Raw genomic sequence first — 15,182 nt, 5'->3', positions numbered from 1 at the left:
TGGGCCGCCTTTGTTCTCTGTGGAGGGAGATGGGCTCCTTTACAGACATGTTGCTCTCATTTGGTTTCTTTTTTACTGCTGCAGGTGGCTGATAAACACATTCACATTCCCTCTACAATGGTGTCATCCTGTGATTTTAATTACCTCCATGTCTCAACAGAGCATTCAAAGCACCATGTCCTCTCGATCTATAACTATAGTGTCCGCTCCACGGAGCACAGGGCTCGACAGCAGAGGTAACTTATACGTTTCGACTCCCACCGTTCACCGTTTTCCATGTCTATGAAATGCTCCAAGCTGATCTCAGGGTGCACTCTTGAACTTTGTTGTCAGGCTTGAGGATGCACGGCACTCAGCCCAAACTCCTGTTGGAGGAGGACAGGGAGTCTGGCATCGGCTCCACCCTTGACCTCAGCGGCAGCTCTGAGGGCTACAAGCAACATACCAATCACCAATCCAATACACCTTCACTGTGGGAGGCTAACAGACTCCCTAAAGAGAAAGGTACACGAGTGGCATGAAGAGGAGAATAACACATTCATCTCAGGTCTGATCTGTTTGAGAAGATAATAACAGCAGAAGCTGATGCTCATTAGATAAGGACATGCTCAGAAGACACAGCAGGATCACGCAGTCTGGGCAACAAAGGCAAAGTCCTGCTGCCACTCAGCAGTGTTTGGCTGCGTTTGGGTAATGTAGTACATCAGATGACTTTGCTCCCTACATGTGAAATTGCTTTCTGAGGCTATCGCTCTCATCCAGAAATCACAAGAAAGAGAAGATGCAGTGGGCAGAAACAGAACCCATTCTTGTCTTATCTGTGATACATTTTTTAAAAAAGCTTTTCACTCTAGATTGGGGGCACATTGTGAGGCTAACCGTCTCTCTGGTTGTTGTTGTTGTTTTGAACAGATAGCTCTCCACAGAGTCCAAACACGATAAAGCAGCTCCTTATAAATGTATCCAAGATCCCGCTCCTCTTCATCCTCCTCTTCTTCTTTGTTTGCTCCCTGGACACTCTGAGCTCTGCCTTCCAGTTAGCAGGGGGTAAGTACTATCACCCTCACTGCTCTCTCAGCAGGCTGATAGTGACTCAGCCGGTTGATGTTTGACAAATAAGTGAGTCACTGCAGTCCAGTTCACACTGTCCTACTGGGGCAGTGCTGTATAATTTAATGCATAGTTTCATCTGCTGACCTTTTTGGATTTGGGGGAACAAGCACTTTGAGCCTTGTTTAACATTGCTCTTGGCAACTGTCATGTCTGAGACCAGTAGTGTGTATATGTGTGTGTGTGGGCGGCATATTCAACCAGGTAAAGTGGCAGGGGACATTTTCCGGGACAATGCAGTGCTGTCAAACCCCGTGGCGGGGCTGGTGGTGGGGATCTTGGTGACTGTGCTGGTCCAGAGCTCATCCACCTCCTCCTCCATCGTCGTCAGTCTGGTGGCCTCCGGATGTGAGTAGGCGCATAAAAGTGTGTGTAAATGTGCCAGCGTCACATAGGAGGAGTTTGATTTTTAAGTTTTAAATTAGACTCTGAAGCGTAAATATGTCCACGCTGGCCTCATTTAGTCTCATACATGTTGTGTGTGTGTGTGTACTGTATATACACTAAGCCTGTGGGTCTCTCCAGGCTTCTATTTCACATGCAAAGGTTTTGCAGCAAACAGAGAAACAGATACAGAGCAGTAAAAAAGGGAAAACTCCCATGGTGCATGTGTGGCAATAACAAATAGATCTAATTAATTTGTGGTTCACGGTTATAATCTCAGTTTTCTGGCTACCAGCCTAATCTCATGCTGTGTTCCACTTGGAGGATACAGTAAATTATGTTACTTTATTTGCTGTTGAGCTTTAAGGACCAAATTAGCGAATATAGCTTATGTTAAATTCATAAATGTAAGCAGATGAAGGTGCGTTAGGACAGAGGAAGATTTGATAAGTATAATCAGTCAATCATACATAAGTATAATCAGTCAAGTGTAAATTAGCAGATGAAGTGCCAAGAAATACTTTCGCCTATCTTGTGACCTAATTTAAAACAACATTGTGTAACATTTTTACCTTAAAATAACAGCTTCTACATCATTGTGATGGTACGGTGTCTTGTAATAGTGTGAACGGTGTCTCTATCACTTGTTTCTGCACTATGTAGCTTCAGTGAGAGGGTCGGATCACAGCGTTACACACGTTTACTTCAACATACAAGTTTTCAACACATAACATTACATCTGATAAATTGCATTTGTATTTGAGATGTGGTAGTGTTGCACAACAAATCGCACAAAATGACAATTTCTACATAATGTTGCTTTAAAGATATAATGTGTAGCAATACTTCATTAAATGTCTAAAACAATTAGATATTTGTTATATATTTTGTTGTTGTGTACTTTCATTATCCCAAATGTTTCCAATGTTGTTCAAACCCAGAGAAATCCACAAATTATCCGCAAGCGGTGCGTTTCATTAGGTCGGCTAGGACACTAAACTTTACGCAAATAAAACTTTAAATATCACCTCATCTGTAAAAATGTGTCCCTGAGTCACTTCAGATAGATTTCAGTCAGCAGCTGTGGCTGTGTAATGGTGTATACATCGACAGTGAAGCCAGTTTGACGGCAGGAACATTTGTTTATTTGTGTTACTCATGCAGTGTTTATCTGCCGCAAACTGACAGTTCAGTTTATGTACACTAGCCTGTACTATACACTACTGTACACTACACTAAGCTAACGTTAGCGAGCAACGGCACACACCCAGGGTAAGTACATTTCCCCTCCAGCTCCAGTCAGCTCAACACTCTGTAAAACTCTTTTGTTTTGTTTAGAGAGCCCTTTTGTGGCAGAAGTTACATACACGTTTAAAGGATGAGTTTTTGATGATTTTTTTTTAATGATATATATCATCAGTGTCATCCTTTCGATTTAATTAAAAGGACTGAATGATATAACATTGCAGGATTGAATGTTTCTGTTGTGTGAGTATTACCACACACTGACTGACTGACCCGTAGTGCTGTGGTGGCCATGTGTACAAACCATCGGAGAATTATCGTAATCTGGCAGGTTGGACTGGGATCAAAGCCACTATCAAATCAAACCATTTCACCCTCTCTCACTGCGTTGAACTCATTTACATCAGTATTCATTTTACAATGCCTCATAAGACCATTACATGGTGAGGTTACGACCTGTCTGTTGCTGGGGCAGGCGCGGAGGTCGCCCCTGTTTCATTCGGTTTCACTTTCATTAAATGAAATGACATCAGTATGCACGGCTGCCCTCCTGCTTCTAAATCCTTTCTGTAAGTGAGCTAGGAGAAAGATAATAGGTCATTATCAAAGAGAAAAAAGGGATGCAGAGGCAAGAAAGGGTGTCAGTATGAGTGGGTGCATTTATACACATCTCCCTTTAGGTCATCATTAGAGGCATCCTCAACAATAAACCCCCTGCAGAGTGTGAAGGCTAAGCTGACTCCACTTACCTACAAATTACAATCACCTTTCATCTCCATTAAAATGAAAATACAGAAGGTCACGTGCATTACCGTTGAGAAATGAGACATTTATCCATTTACAATGTTTGATGTTATTCTTATGTCACAGTGCTAGAAGTGAGGTTGGCCGTTCCAATCATCATGGGCTCCAATATTGGGACATCAGTCACGAACACCATAGTGGCCATGATGCAAGCAGCAGAGAGGGCAGAGTTTCAACGGTGAGTGAAGAAAGGTGGTGGAAATTAGAGCGTGAGTGTGGCGGGGGTTGAAGATCAGGGAAGAAGAAACTGAAATGGAAAAAGTGAAGAGGATAAGTGGGTAGATGGAGGAAAGATGGCTGAAAGTGCAAGGTATAAAGCAGAGGAGGAACAAGACAAAGCATTAGCAGCTGCCTCTTTGCTTCAGGCTCCATCTGAGTTTAATTTCTGTAGCAGCGACAATAATGGCACCGATCCACATCGATCCCACACCAGTAACCTTTTGGCATGAAAGATACGGCACCGAACAGATGGCATGTTACTTAATCTGTGTCTGGTAAAATAAACATGATTTACTGATCTTTCACAATATACTCACACACTGAGTCGAAACTAAAATGCTCATTACATCATAAAAGTTGAGCCATGAAAAGCAGATTAACAAGCAATCATTTTGAGTAGATGATCACGCAGATGGCTGACCTTAGTTACAGCAGAAAATAAATTGTGACCCACTGCAGTGCCTTTGCTGGGGCAACCATCCACGACTGCTTCAACTGGCTGTCGGTCCTGGTTCTGCTGCCGCTGGAGGTGATGAGTGGCCTAATGACCCGGTTGTCACACCTGCTGGTCACCAGCTTCAGGCTTCAACCTGGGGAGGAAGCACCTGAGCTGCTAAAGGTCATCACCGAGCCAGTCACCAAGCTCATCATACAGGTAAAGCTATCATATATATACATTTGTTTTGATGAGTTTGGAGGGCATAAGTGTAAGGAAAGAAGTAAACACAGAGTTGATCTTCACCAATGTAAGCTGCAACCATTAGCACGTCTGGCTAACTGGTTTACAACCACATAGTAATGGACGCAGGGCAGTGAGCACATCATTAAGGTGACATAAGTTTGTGATTTACAGGTCACATCATAAGAACTTTCATGCTTCCTCCCTTGTTCCAGCACCCTTGCTCAGCCCACACCCATTTTCAAACTTGGCCTTCATTTTGATCTGAACACCTGCACGCCTGTAAAGCTTTGTGACTGTGTCCTGCACAGTTGTGAAGCTATCACACTGACAAAAATCTGTCCACAGACAGACAGACCGACATATAGACAGACATATAAACACCTGCCAAAATACTCACTACAATAGATGTCTGCAGAAACACATTTTGCCATGATGACACACACACACACACACACACACACACACACACACACACACACACACACACACACACACACACACACACACAAAGTGAAAACAGTAACAGTTGGTGGAGACGGCTGGTAGAGAAGTGTACAGTTTAAACAAGCTATATTCCATCTGATATCATATTCCTAACTGTGTTGTATGGAGGACTGAAACTGACCAAATCAGCCATTAAATGCAAAAAAAAATAATAATAACAAGACAATATTATAACAATATATAATACACACACACACGCACACACTCACAAACTGAAAACATTACCAGCAGATGCTGTTGCGGCTGGTAACAAATCAGCTGGAAACATAAAAAATCATGCTGGAGACGGGGTATTTCACAACTCATTTAGCCAGTGTTAGCTTGGCAGCTAGTTAGCTACAGTTGATGAAATCCGCACACACAGTTGCCATTCAGCTGGCAAATGAGTACATATGAGAGGCCTGCTGTTGTCTATCTCTGTCTGAAATGACAGGTTTACAAAAGTTTATTTCCTTTTAATAATAATTTTGAGTGGTAAATCTTCTGCTCTCAGGCTTTTATTGGGAACAGGCCTTCTGGTTGAATGATTTCACTCAAAAGACCAGAAATATCCCTCTTTTGACCCTCAGCTGGACAAGTGTGTGATCACGGGGATCGCCATGGGAAATGAGGACATGAGGAACAGGAGCCTGGTGAAAGAATGGTGCCAGACTGACCTTGTTATGGTAATGGCTTGTCTCTTCTGCTGTCTCCCGCACATGCAGACCATTGTGTCACACATTGGCGTCGAATACAGCCTGTGACTGCTGCCAGTGACAACTGTGTTCCTAATTTGTGTTTCATCACAGTTTCTTTCTTTCTTTCTTTCTTTCTTTCTTTCTTTCTTTCTTTCTTTCTTTCTTTCCTACAGTTCCCTGGCAATGTGAGCGCTGACGACTGTGGCCGAGGTCCTGACTTGTCCCAATCCTCACTGAAGTGTGAGTTCAAACTCAAGTAACCCACGCACTCGCTTGTGAATGCAATCTACATACAGTGGTTCTAATTATGTATTTCTAGCCTGCCATCTCTTTTCACCATTGGTCCTGTTAAACATGTAATAAAACTGGGTGCTTGGGGGGTAATATGCTGATGATTGTTGGCCCTGTCACTCTGCAGGTAGGCATTTGTTTGCGTCCACCGAGCTGTCAGACCTCAGCGTGGGCCTGATTCTCTTGGCAGGCTCTCTGGCTGTCCTCTGCACCTGTCTGCTGCTTCTAGTCAAGCTACTCAATTCTCTTCTTAAAGGTCAAGTAGCAAAGGTCATCCATAAAGTCATCAACACAGGTGGGCATACTGTTGAGCCGCTGGAGCTTTTAGACAGCACATCAACATGTAGCAGTTGAATATGCAGCATGTGGTCTGAAAAATGAGGAAACAAAGCAAGACAACCTTTATAAGCTGCACATAGAAGTGTTACAGTGTTGTGTCTCCTCTCTTTATCTCCACAGACCTGCCGCATCCGTTTGGGTGGCTGTCAGGATACATGGCCATGTTTGTGGGTGCAGGGGTGACGTTTGTGGTCCAGAGTAGCTCTGTGTTTACCTCAGCCATGACTCCTCTTGTAGGTGAGCGATCCATGCTGTTGCACACGTGAAAACTCTGAGAGCCTCAAAGTGAATTGAATTAAGTTAAAACATTGACAAGATATAAACTTGTGAGAAATCCGTCACTGCCAGTGAGGCAAGTAATTATCAGTGACATGTCCTCTGCAATAAATGCTCTAAGATGGTGAAGTGGTGCTTCTACAGATCTGTACTGTCAGTCTGAGTTAGAAGGATTAATACGCTTTAGTGTTGCCTTTATTCAACAAGTAGCTGCTAATAGCATGAACAAAGCATAATCAGAACGGTATGAATACGGCATAATCAGACAAAATCTTGCTGCAAGGGTTTCTCTGACTCTCATGGATATCTACTGTTTTCTTTCTCTTCCACCACCCACCTCACTGACCACAGTCTGACAGCACATTTCAACACCTCCAGCCATTAAAATACTGAATAATATATTAGTTTAACCTTGCACACTGACATCACCTCTGTCTGAGTCTGAAACCTGCGGCAGCAACGCTCGGTTGTTACAGTATAATAGATGTGCGAGTAGTGTTAAACAAGTATTTGATCCCTTTGTCCTCCGCTTGATTCTCTCTACTGAAATACTGTCAGGCAGACTGGACACTTAATCATTGCAGCCTGATGGGTTATTTGTGGTCCTTTTGTTAGTTTGACATCGGTAGAATTTTCATTTCATTGCATCAGATCACATAACATCCATAAGTAACAAAGCACATTCAGATATAATTCACGGTTTGGCAAAGCAGTCAAATTTGGCCGATACTTGAGTTTTGGGGCCGATGCTAAAACAGATATTACCAATATTGATATGTTGGCCCATATAGACACATTCTTTGCAATTATACCTCAAATGTAGTTAGCAAACACTTATGATAAAGATAATAAATTGACATTTCACATTTCTAACAATAAGCTTTATTGTCTCAAATGACATCAGTGCACTGAAACAGTAAAGTTAACTCAGAATTTAAAGGTGCAATATGTAAGAATTGGCAACCTGTCAAATTCATACTGAAAACAGATAGGGGGCAGCGTGTCACCAGAGTAACAGCTCACTGTAGCTGCCTTTAGCTAGTTAGCAGAGTTAGCCGTGCAGCTAGCAGTTCGGACTGGTAGCTCGGGGACCAGGGTAGCGTTAGTGTTTCCACAGCTAGCAAAGGCACATTGAACTTTGATGGGCCGGGGCTAGCTGGTTAGCACGCTAACTTCAGAGTCATCATAATGTCAAAGCTGCTATTTATTCACATTTTGTTGATCATTTCAGTTATTTTTCTAAAATTCTTACAAAAATCCCCTTTAATAATTATAAATAACTTTTCCTCTTGCACCATCATGATGTTTTTTTTCTGTCAAAGGTGACAACAACTTTTTTTTTATGGATTATGGACTTTCTGTTCGGTTTGGTCAGTTTTCTCCAAAAAGTGCTGTTAATAACCCCGAGGCGTTCCCAGCGAGTATCCAGAGTGAAAGCTGGACTCGTGAAGATTCTTCTCAGTCTGACCCCACAGTTATCTTTTGATTTGGTGCGCGCCTTCAGGGAGATTGTCCCTTATAATGTCTTATTAAACTGGACTCGAACTGTGCTGAGTTTCAGATGTTATGACCCCGAGTGTGCAGAAGTCAGTCATGTTACTTGCCTCGACTCTGCTTCTGGCATTTGAGGCTTGAAATCACAGCCACTGTAAATGTTTACTAAAACCCTCTCATTTCATGTTTTACATGTATATACGTTTATGTGATCACTTTGTTTTCATGTTGTTACTGTCAGTCGCTCCTGGAAGACTCACTGCTGTAACTTAGCAGCTCGTAAACTGGGCCGCTGGTTTTTGCATCATGTTATAAATTCTAACGACACAACCTCGAAACAGACATTTACTAATAAATCTCAAGGTTTACCCAATTGCTCTGGACATGTATTTATGCGCTATTTAAAATGAATGTGTTTTCATTCTATCGAGAAAATAACCCAAATTTCCGTGTTGGCTAATATCTCATTTGTGAGCTCGACAGGGCCAAATAAGGACATAAACCTGCTCATTTCCACTGATCGAGTCTTGTGAAGTTTGTAAGAACATGTTGCGTAACCAGCACTGTATGCCACTGGCTAAATGAAGCATATAAAATCAGTGATGACTGAGTCATCAGCCTGCTACACAGTGATAAATGTGAGATGGGAATAATTTCTCATATTAAACAGGAGTAATTAATCGGCTTGCAAAAAAAAAAAGCTAAAATGAAAGAAACTATGGAGGATTTCCAATCCACAGATATACTTGAATAAGTATGTCTGTTTATTTTACTTGCTGTTGCTATGTTGTAGTATCATTAATTGGAAATAAATAGAAAATAACAGATAGAGAACAACCATTTTCACACAATTTCAGTACTTCTGAATGCAGATAGCAGAGCAGCATTGCCCTACTTTGGCTGTCATATGCTGTCATTAGTCATCTTATCTGGCAAAAGTACATTTCAGCCTCTAAGACTCCTCTGTTTCTTTTTAAATATTTTGCTTCTGTTCATCTCAAAACCACATACAAATGATTTTATATTTGATGGATTTTGTATGTAATATGCAATTTGAGTCAAATAGTTTCAAAAGTTATTTTTAAACATTGGAGAATAGATGTCGGGACTCTCATTAACAGTGGCTGACTTGGGATGTTTGATAAAAAGGGCACAAGCGCGCAGTAAGTCATGATACTTACACCCTAGAGGGTGCTTTATCATGTTTTATCTTCCACAGGGGCATCGAAGAGGGCACTTTTACAGCGTATATTCGAACATGGTGGCACCAGAGGAAGCGATTGACATTGTCGAGTTCATTAACTAGTTTACGAGAAAGTAGTAGACACGGCAAATATTTTTACTGCCCATGTTTCTGTCGTCTCCCTCAGGTATTGGGGTGATCAGCCTGGAGCGGGCCTATCCTCTCACCCTCGGGTCCAACATTGGCACCACTGCCACAGCCCTGCTAGCAGCTCTGGCCAGTCCTGGGAACAAGCTAGCAGCCGCCATACAAGTAAGCCAGCTTTATCAGTTACAGTGTGCATTTTTAAACAGCAGGGAAATGAGAAAAAAGAAAGTGAAGGCTCCAATACCAACATCCTATTCTTTGGAGGAAAAACAGTATTTTCATGAATATATTTTCCTCTGATATGCCCCTCAGAGAGCGGGATAAACACAGACTGTGAGACAACAATATTGGAGACACAAATGTCTTTTTCACCCACACAAACACCAAAGTTATAGTGAATTATGTACAGATTGCAGACTAAAAATCCTGTTTTTATTTATGCATAACTGAGAGTGAAAGAGGTTTGGGAGGCAGCTACGTGGACGCTCCAGGAAAAATATTGATGTTTGTCAGGATGTGAAAATTAGAACCTGATCACGTCGTTGGTTTTATGTTTATGGAATGAGTGTTACATGATGACAAACCGGTCGTGTCGACACGCTGACTGTGATGAATTACATCCTTCAGCTTTCGTGTACCGCGGAGCAGATTTCCTAAAGCTTCTGTACCTGCGTGACGCATTCTGCCACAAACACATGTGCTGTATTTATCACGCAGACACACCAGGCTAGAATCGCATTATGCCTCGTTTTTGTGTCTGCAAGGTGCACCTCTCTCCCGATTGCATATGAAAAAGGGACATAAGCATGGAGATTGTGGATTGCAGTGGGCTTGTAGTGCATTAAATATTACCTTGTATATCATTAAAAATGCCATACCAAGTGCTATCGTTTTGTCGACCATGTGATCCTGGTCTTGAGGAAAAGGCGAGGATAATGAAAAAAGAAATCGGAAACCAAATAGGGGACATTTATATGTTTTGTTTAATGATGGGGCACCCTCTACCTTTGCATACCTAGATAGAGACCTAAATGTCTAAAGTCTGACCTTGTATCTCTGTATCTTCTCTTCATAGATTGCTCTGTGTCACCTCTTCTTCAACGTCTTCGGCATTCTGCTGTGGTATCCTCTTCCCTTCATGCGTCTGCCGATAAGGATGTCTCGTGTCCTGGGTGAGCGCACTGCTAAGTACCGCTGGTTTGCAGTCTTGTACCTTCTCCTCTGCTTCTTGCTCCTGCCCTCGCTGGTGCTGGGCCTCTCGCTGGCAGGCTGGCGGGTCATGGCAGGAGTTGGGGCTCCTTTCCTGGGCGTGACCATCTTCATCGCCATGGTAAATGTGATGCAGGCTCACAGCCCCAGTCACCTGCCCGCCAAGCTCCAGACTTGGGACTTCTTGCCCCAGTGGATGCACTCGCTCAAACCACTCGACCGCTTGATCACCAAGGCAACTGACTGCTGCAGCGTCACATGCGAGGCGGGGCAGAGAGGAGAAGAGGAGCACATCTCGACACAGACGACCTCGGTTAGCCCAAAGAAAGAGTCCACACAGAGGAAGGCAGAGCTGGCCTACGACAACCCAGTCCTGGACTACCTGGATGAGATCAGACCAGGTGTGCGGGTTCTTAAATTAAAAGGGTTAGAGAGGTGCAACAGCACTCCACTGTAGTCCGACTGATAACAGAGGGCTTTTTATAGGAATAATTGACAAAAGCCACTGGAATCGTAGATGTTCAAATCATTTTTTTTTAAATACTTCTCATCCATCTTCGACTTCCATCCAACCTGGCAAACTCCATCTGCTAATGGAGCTCACATGAAATGATCAAAAGCATAAACATCTAGTTAATGTACCTTTAAGTGATTGTTGTTTCAACTGTTGTTCTCAAGGTATAAAATGAACTTGATGAACATGTAACATACAGAAAGTGTAATACAGTAACTGCATTAAAGGCAACCTGTGGAGTTTTTGGCCACTAGTTTTTGTTGTTGCCACAGTTCATATCCTGCCTCTGGTTTCTTGCGATACTGCTGATTGACAGTTGTTGAAGGTAACGTGTCAACAAACGTAGGCAGTGACAAAGAAGATGGACAGTGAGTGAGCAACATTTTGAAATAATGTATTCACAGATCAATCAATATCAGTCAGTAACCATACTTGGTGATTTTCCAGCATACCTACCATCATTAGGCTTTGACAAAGACAGATTTTCTGGGGTATCTGCCTTCTTTTAATGATGCACATGATGTCCCGAGGAAGGAGGTCCTAGGGACCGATTTCTGGGGACAAGAATGTAAACAAACAATGGTGGTATGTCTTGTGTTTGGGAAAAATGCCGGTGGAGACCCTTCATCTAGTTAACAGTTCCAGAGGCGCCAACAACATGGTTCCTGTTTGCTCTGACATGTCGTGCAGGAATGAGCTTGCGGCGATTCTGTTGGTGAAGCATACGGACCACATCATGAAGGCAAAAAATATCCACCATGCTTGTCCCAGATGTGGCGTCCGTTGTCGTCCATTATGACGCACTACACGAACGGATGGCTCTTAAATTTCCCAGAATTTAGCAGTCTTGGGTGCAAAGGTCGTTCATTTTTTTGTGGATAAATGTTTGATCATTATGTTAAAATACTGTGCACTCACCTGTTATGTAAGTGTAAGTGGGCGACTGAATGCACGCAGACACTACAAAGGATTCAAAGAATCATCACATTAGCTTTCTGATGTTATCTACAAAGGAGTGTATGAATGTGTTGTAGCCTATATGTGTGTATGTGTGTGTGTATGCCTGTCTAAGTGGGACACTATGCACGCTTGGGAGGTGTTGCTGAATGTGTGAATATGTGCTGTGTTTTCTCTGCTGCACTGTAACAATAGATCACATTTAAGAAATGTCGACTCTGAAGTCTGGTGATTTAATGAGACAATAGAGTCAGACTCCTTCACTTTCATGTTTTGAGGAGGCCAGACATAAAAAACGACCCTGTTGAGTCTCAGCTGGTGAGATTAAAGCTCAGAGTTCGTTCATTCTTGTGTGTCTGACTTTACAGACCTTTTCAGGCGCAAAATATGTCCTCTTTGTCCTCTCATGAACCTGCCATGCTCTTTAAAGTTCGGGTGTTTTAAATGAGACACCACCACCACCAGACGTGACAGTCTGGACAAAGTTCGCATCATCCTGCTGAGTCTAATTTGAACCTTGGAGGCATTCGGGAGGCGTCTTAGAGGTGAGGGGATCCAGAAACAGGAGTCTAGCACGACACCTCCTCCAGCACGTGCTCTCAAAAACACCCATTTACTTCTCTGAGTAAGAGCAGAGTGCTGATTATCTGTGGTGTGGGACTGAGCAGTTTGGGTCAGTGCTGGAGTCCGATACGATCTGGTCACAGTCCTGCAGGGCCATCGTGTCCTGGAGCTGCCATGGTTGTCTGTAGTAGTGTCTTCATGTATCTGGAAACTGCAAAGAATTTTATTTCTGAGACAGTTTTCACTGTTTCTCTCGTGATTATTACTTTACTGCACACCCCTCTCCAGGTGGCATGAAGGTAAATGTGTGTGAATGTTTGTGTTCGTACAGTACGAGTAAGTTTATCTTCTTTCTTTCTGCCCGTTTAGCACAATTTTCTTCACGGAGGGCTGAAGTCACACCTCATTCTTCAGTAGCTAATTGCACGAACCCGTTGAACTCGAGCTCTCAGATTCTGCTTCCAAAGCATTTTGCTTCACTACCCAGGTGCTGATGCAGCAATAATCTATCAACAGCTGTTGTTGCTGGTTTGGTGTTGTTATTTCTCAAAGGGATTACAATACACTTTGTTACAATTATGATCCAGAGGCGTCATTACTGAAACAGTAATACACAACAATACAGTGTGTGGACAGTTTCCATAAAGTTTCTACCCTGCTACATCCAGGAGTGATAACAAATAGTCTCAATTTGAAATATTTGAATAGCCTTAGTCATTTGATTACATCTAATAGTGCGTAATGATTAAGAGTAATGTTCAAGTCCGGTTATTAACTATCAATATAAAGAAAATAAAGCCAGATTGCTCACTGAACCAGCAATGAAATTAGTGTCGGCCACCTGCCACATACAGGATAAATGTTCCTGTCACTGTGGCCGCCTGGTTTTCTTATATAAATAAGTATTAATTTCAAAAAGACAATATAATTCATATTTCTATTGACTCAGGTGACAATGATTCATTGAGTGACTGGCAGAAATGTTGGAGATCTGACACAGTGGTCATGTGCATGGACGTAGGAACTGGGACAAACGGACATGATGTTTTTTCCACAAATAAAAAAAAAAGTACGCTTAACATAAGCCGAATTTACAAGAAGGCCTAAATAATTAAGAATTTGTCATTCACAGCATTTCACAAACTTTATAAAGTTTCTCCTAACTCAGAAACTCTTAAAATTGAGTGATTTTATAAGGGAGTCTGGGGAATTTCTCCCCCACTTCATCTCCTCGCTGTTGTTGACTGTTGATGTGACTGCTTTGACCTACAGTAAGTTGGTGTTCAGTTATCCTGGCAATTCAAATGATTACAAAAACATGAATGTCAAGGACCGTTACAATTTACAATGATGTTATTATGTAGACTGACCCCCAAACTGTGACTGATTTTCCACTTCCCTGGTCACATGTAGTGATAATTCACTTTAAAGCTGATTTAAACTTGAAAGCCTTGACATATCTTACCTAAAAGTAAAATAAAAATGCAGTTGCAAGCTTAACAGACAGCTTAACAACCATTCACACCTGGGCTTAGAAACCCACATGAAGGCCGGTTTGACCAACGACCCACACGTGTCCTTAACGACTCTGTAAGGACACTCCCACACAGAGTTTAAAAGCCTGCCAACTCCTCTCCAGTTAGTCAGAACTGAAGAAGCCTCTTGGACGAGAGGTGAAACGTCTTCAAGAAACTGAAACAAGTCCAGTTGCCTACGATACAGCAACTAGATTTAACTAACTAATACGTTTATGTTAATTAAATATCATTAAGTCCACAGAACTCAACCAAATCAACCATCAAGTGAAATTACTTGGTTTATGAATTGGATTCATGAATTCAAAATAATAATAAAAAACATAATAAAAATGGATAATTTTGCCAAAACTTGGGGAAATGTTTCTGATAAACACAGTAACTGAACTGAAAATGACCCATTATTATTCAGCCTCTAATTGAGAAAATAATCTGTTCTGCCAGTGGCTATTGTTCAGTCAGCACTGTGTCGGCCTGTTCGGACAACATGTTCACCCAAACCTGCACTCACTTCAGTTGACATGTCTCATCCGCAGGGCTAAATAGATTCTCAGTTCAGTTTCACTTCTTTGCCATGAATCCAGTTTGCCACTAATGACATGTAATATCCATGTAATGCACGTTTTGTTATGTGCGTTGGCATTTAGTCTCCTAATAACAAAGGTATGGCCGTGCTTATTGGAATCATGACGATGCATTTGGATGAGATCCTTTGTTTTCAGTGCAGTAACCTCATCGGGTAATAGATCTGCATGCCTGCTCATATTACCGCAGGATCAGACGTCGATGGCCACAGCGAAGCAAGGCAAAATGTATTTAAGTATGGTGAAGTGTAATATCTAAAACCCCTTTGTGCTTTAAGAGGGAGCATTAGGAGAGGCATGTCAGCCACAGCTGTTGAGGTAGCTTGTTAAACAGTAATAGAGGTGAAGGCTTAAGCCTTTCTCAGTGCAGTCCAGGTCTCCTCTCACTGCAACAGCAACTGGGAATAATGTTGAATGTTAGAAGATGTTCAGAATTTAAATTGAGCTCACGCAATAATCATAGT

At 42.2% G+C, this 15,182-nt stretch overlaps 1 protein-coding gene across 1 annotated transcript; it reads left to right on the top strand.

Moving 5' to 3' along the window:
* Positions 1-148: 148 nt before the first annotated feature.
* Positions 149-11,021, top strand: LOC141012930 (sodium-dependent phosphate transport protein 2A-like). The gene is made up of 12 exons (XM_073486474.1): positions 149-236; positions 334-504; positions 913-1,047; positions 1,315-1,458; positions 3,610-3,721; positions 4,222-4,417; positions 5,518-5,613; positions 5,799-5,865; positions 6,044-6,211; positions 6,376-6,492; positions 9,396-9,520; positions 10,431-11,021. Exons 1-12 carry the CDS (start codon positions 149-151, stop codon positions 11,019-11,021), a joined length of 2,010 nt encoding a protein of 669 aa, XP_073342575.1.
* The last annotated feature ends 4,161 nt before the right edge of the window (positions 11,022-15,182 follow it).

This window comes from Pagrus major, chromosome 18 (assembly GCF_040436345.1).
Source record: "Pagrus major chromosome 18, Pma_NU_1.0".
NCBI classification, from domain to species: domain Eukaryota; kingdom Metazoa; phylum Chordata; class Actinopteri; order Spariformes; family Sparidae; genus Pagrus; species Pagrus major.
This window is presented reverse-complemented; position numbering and strand designations above follow the sequence as displayed.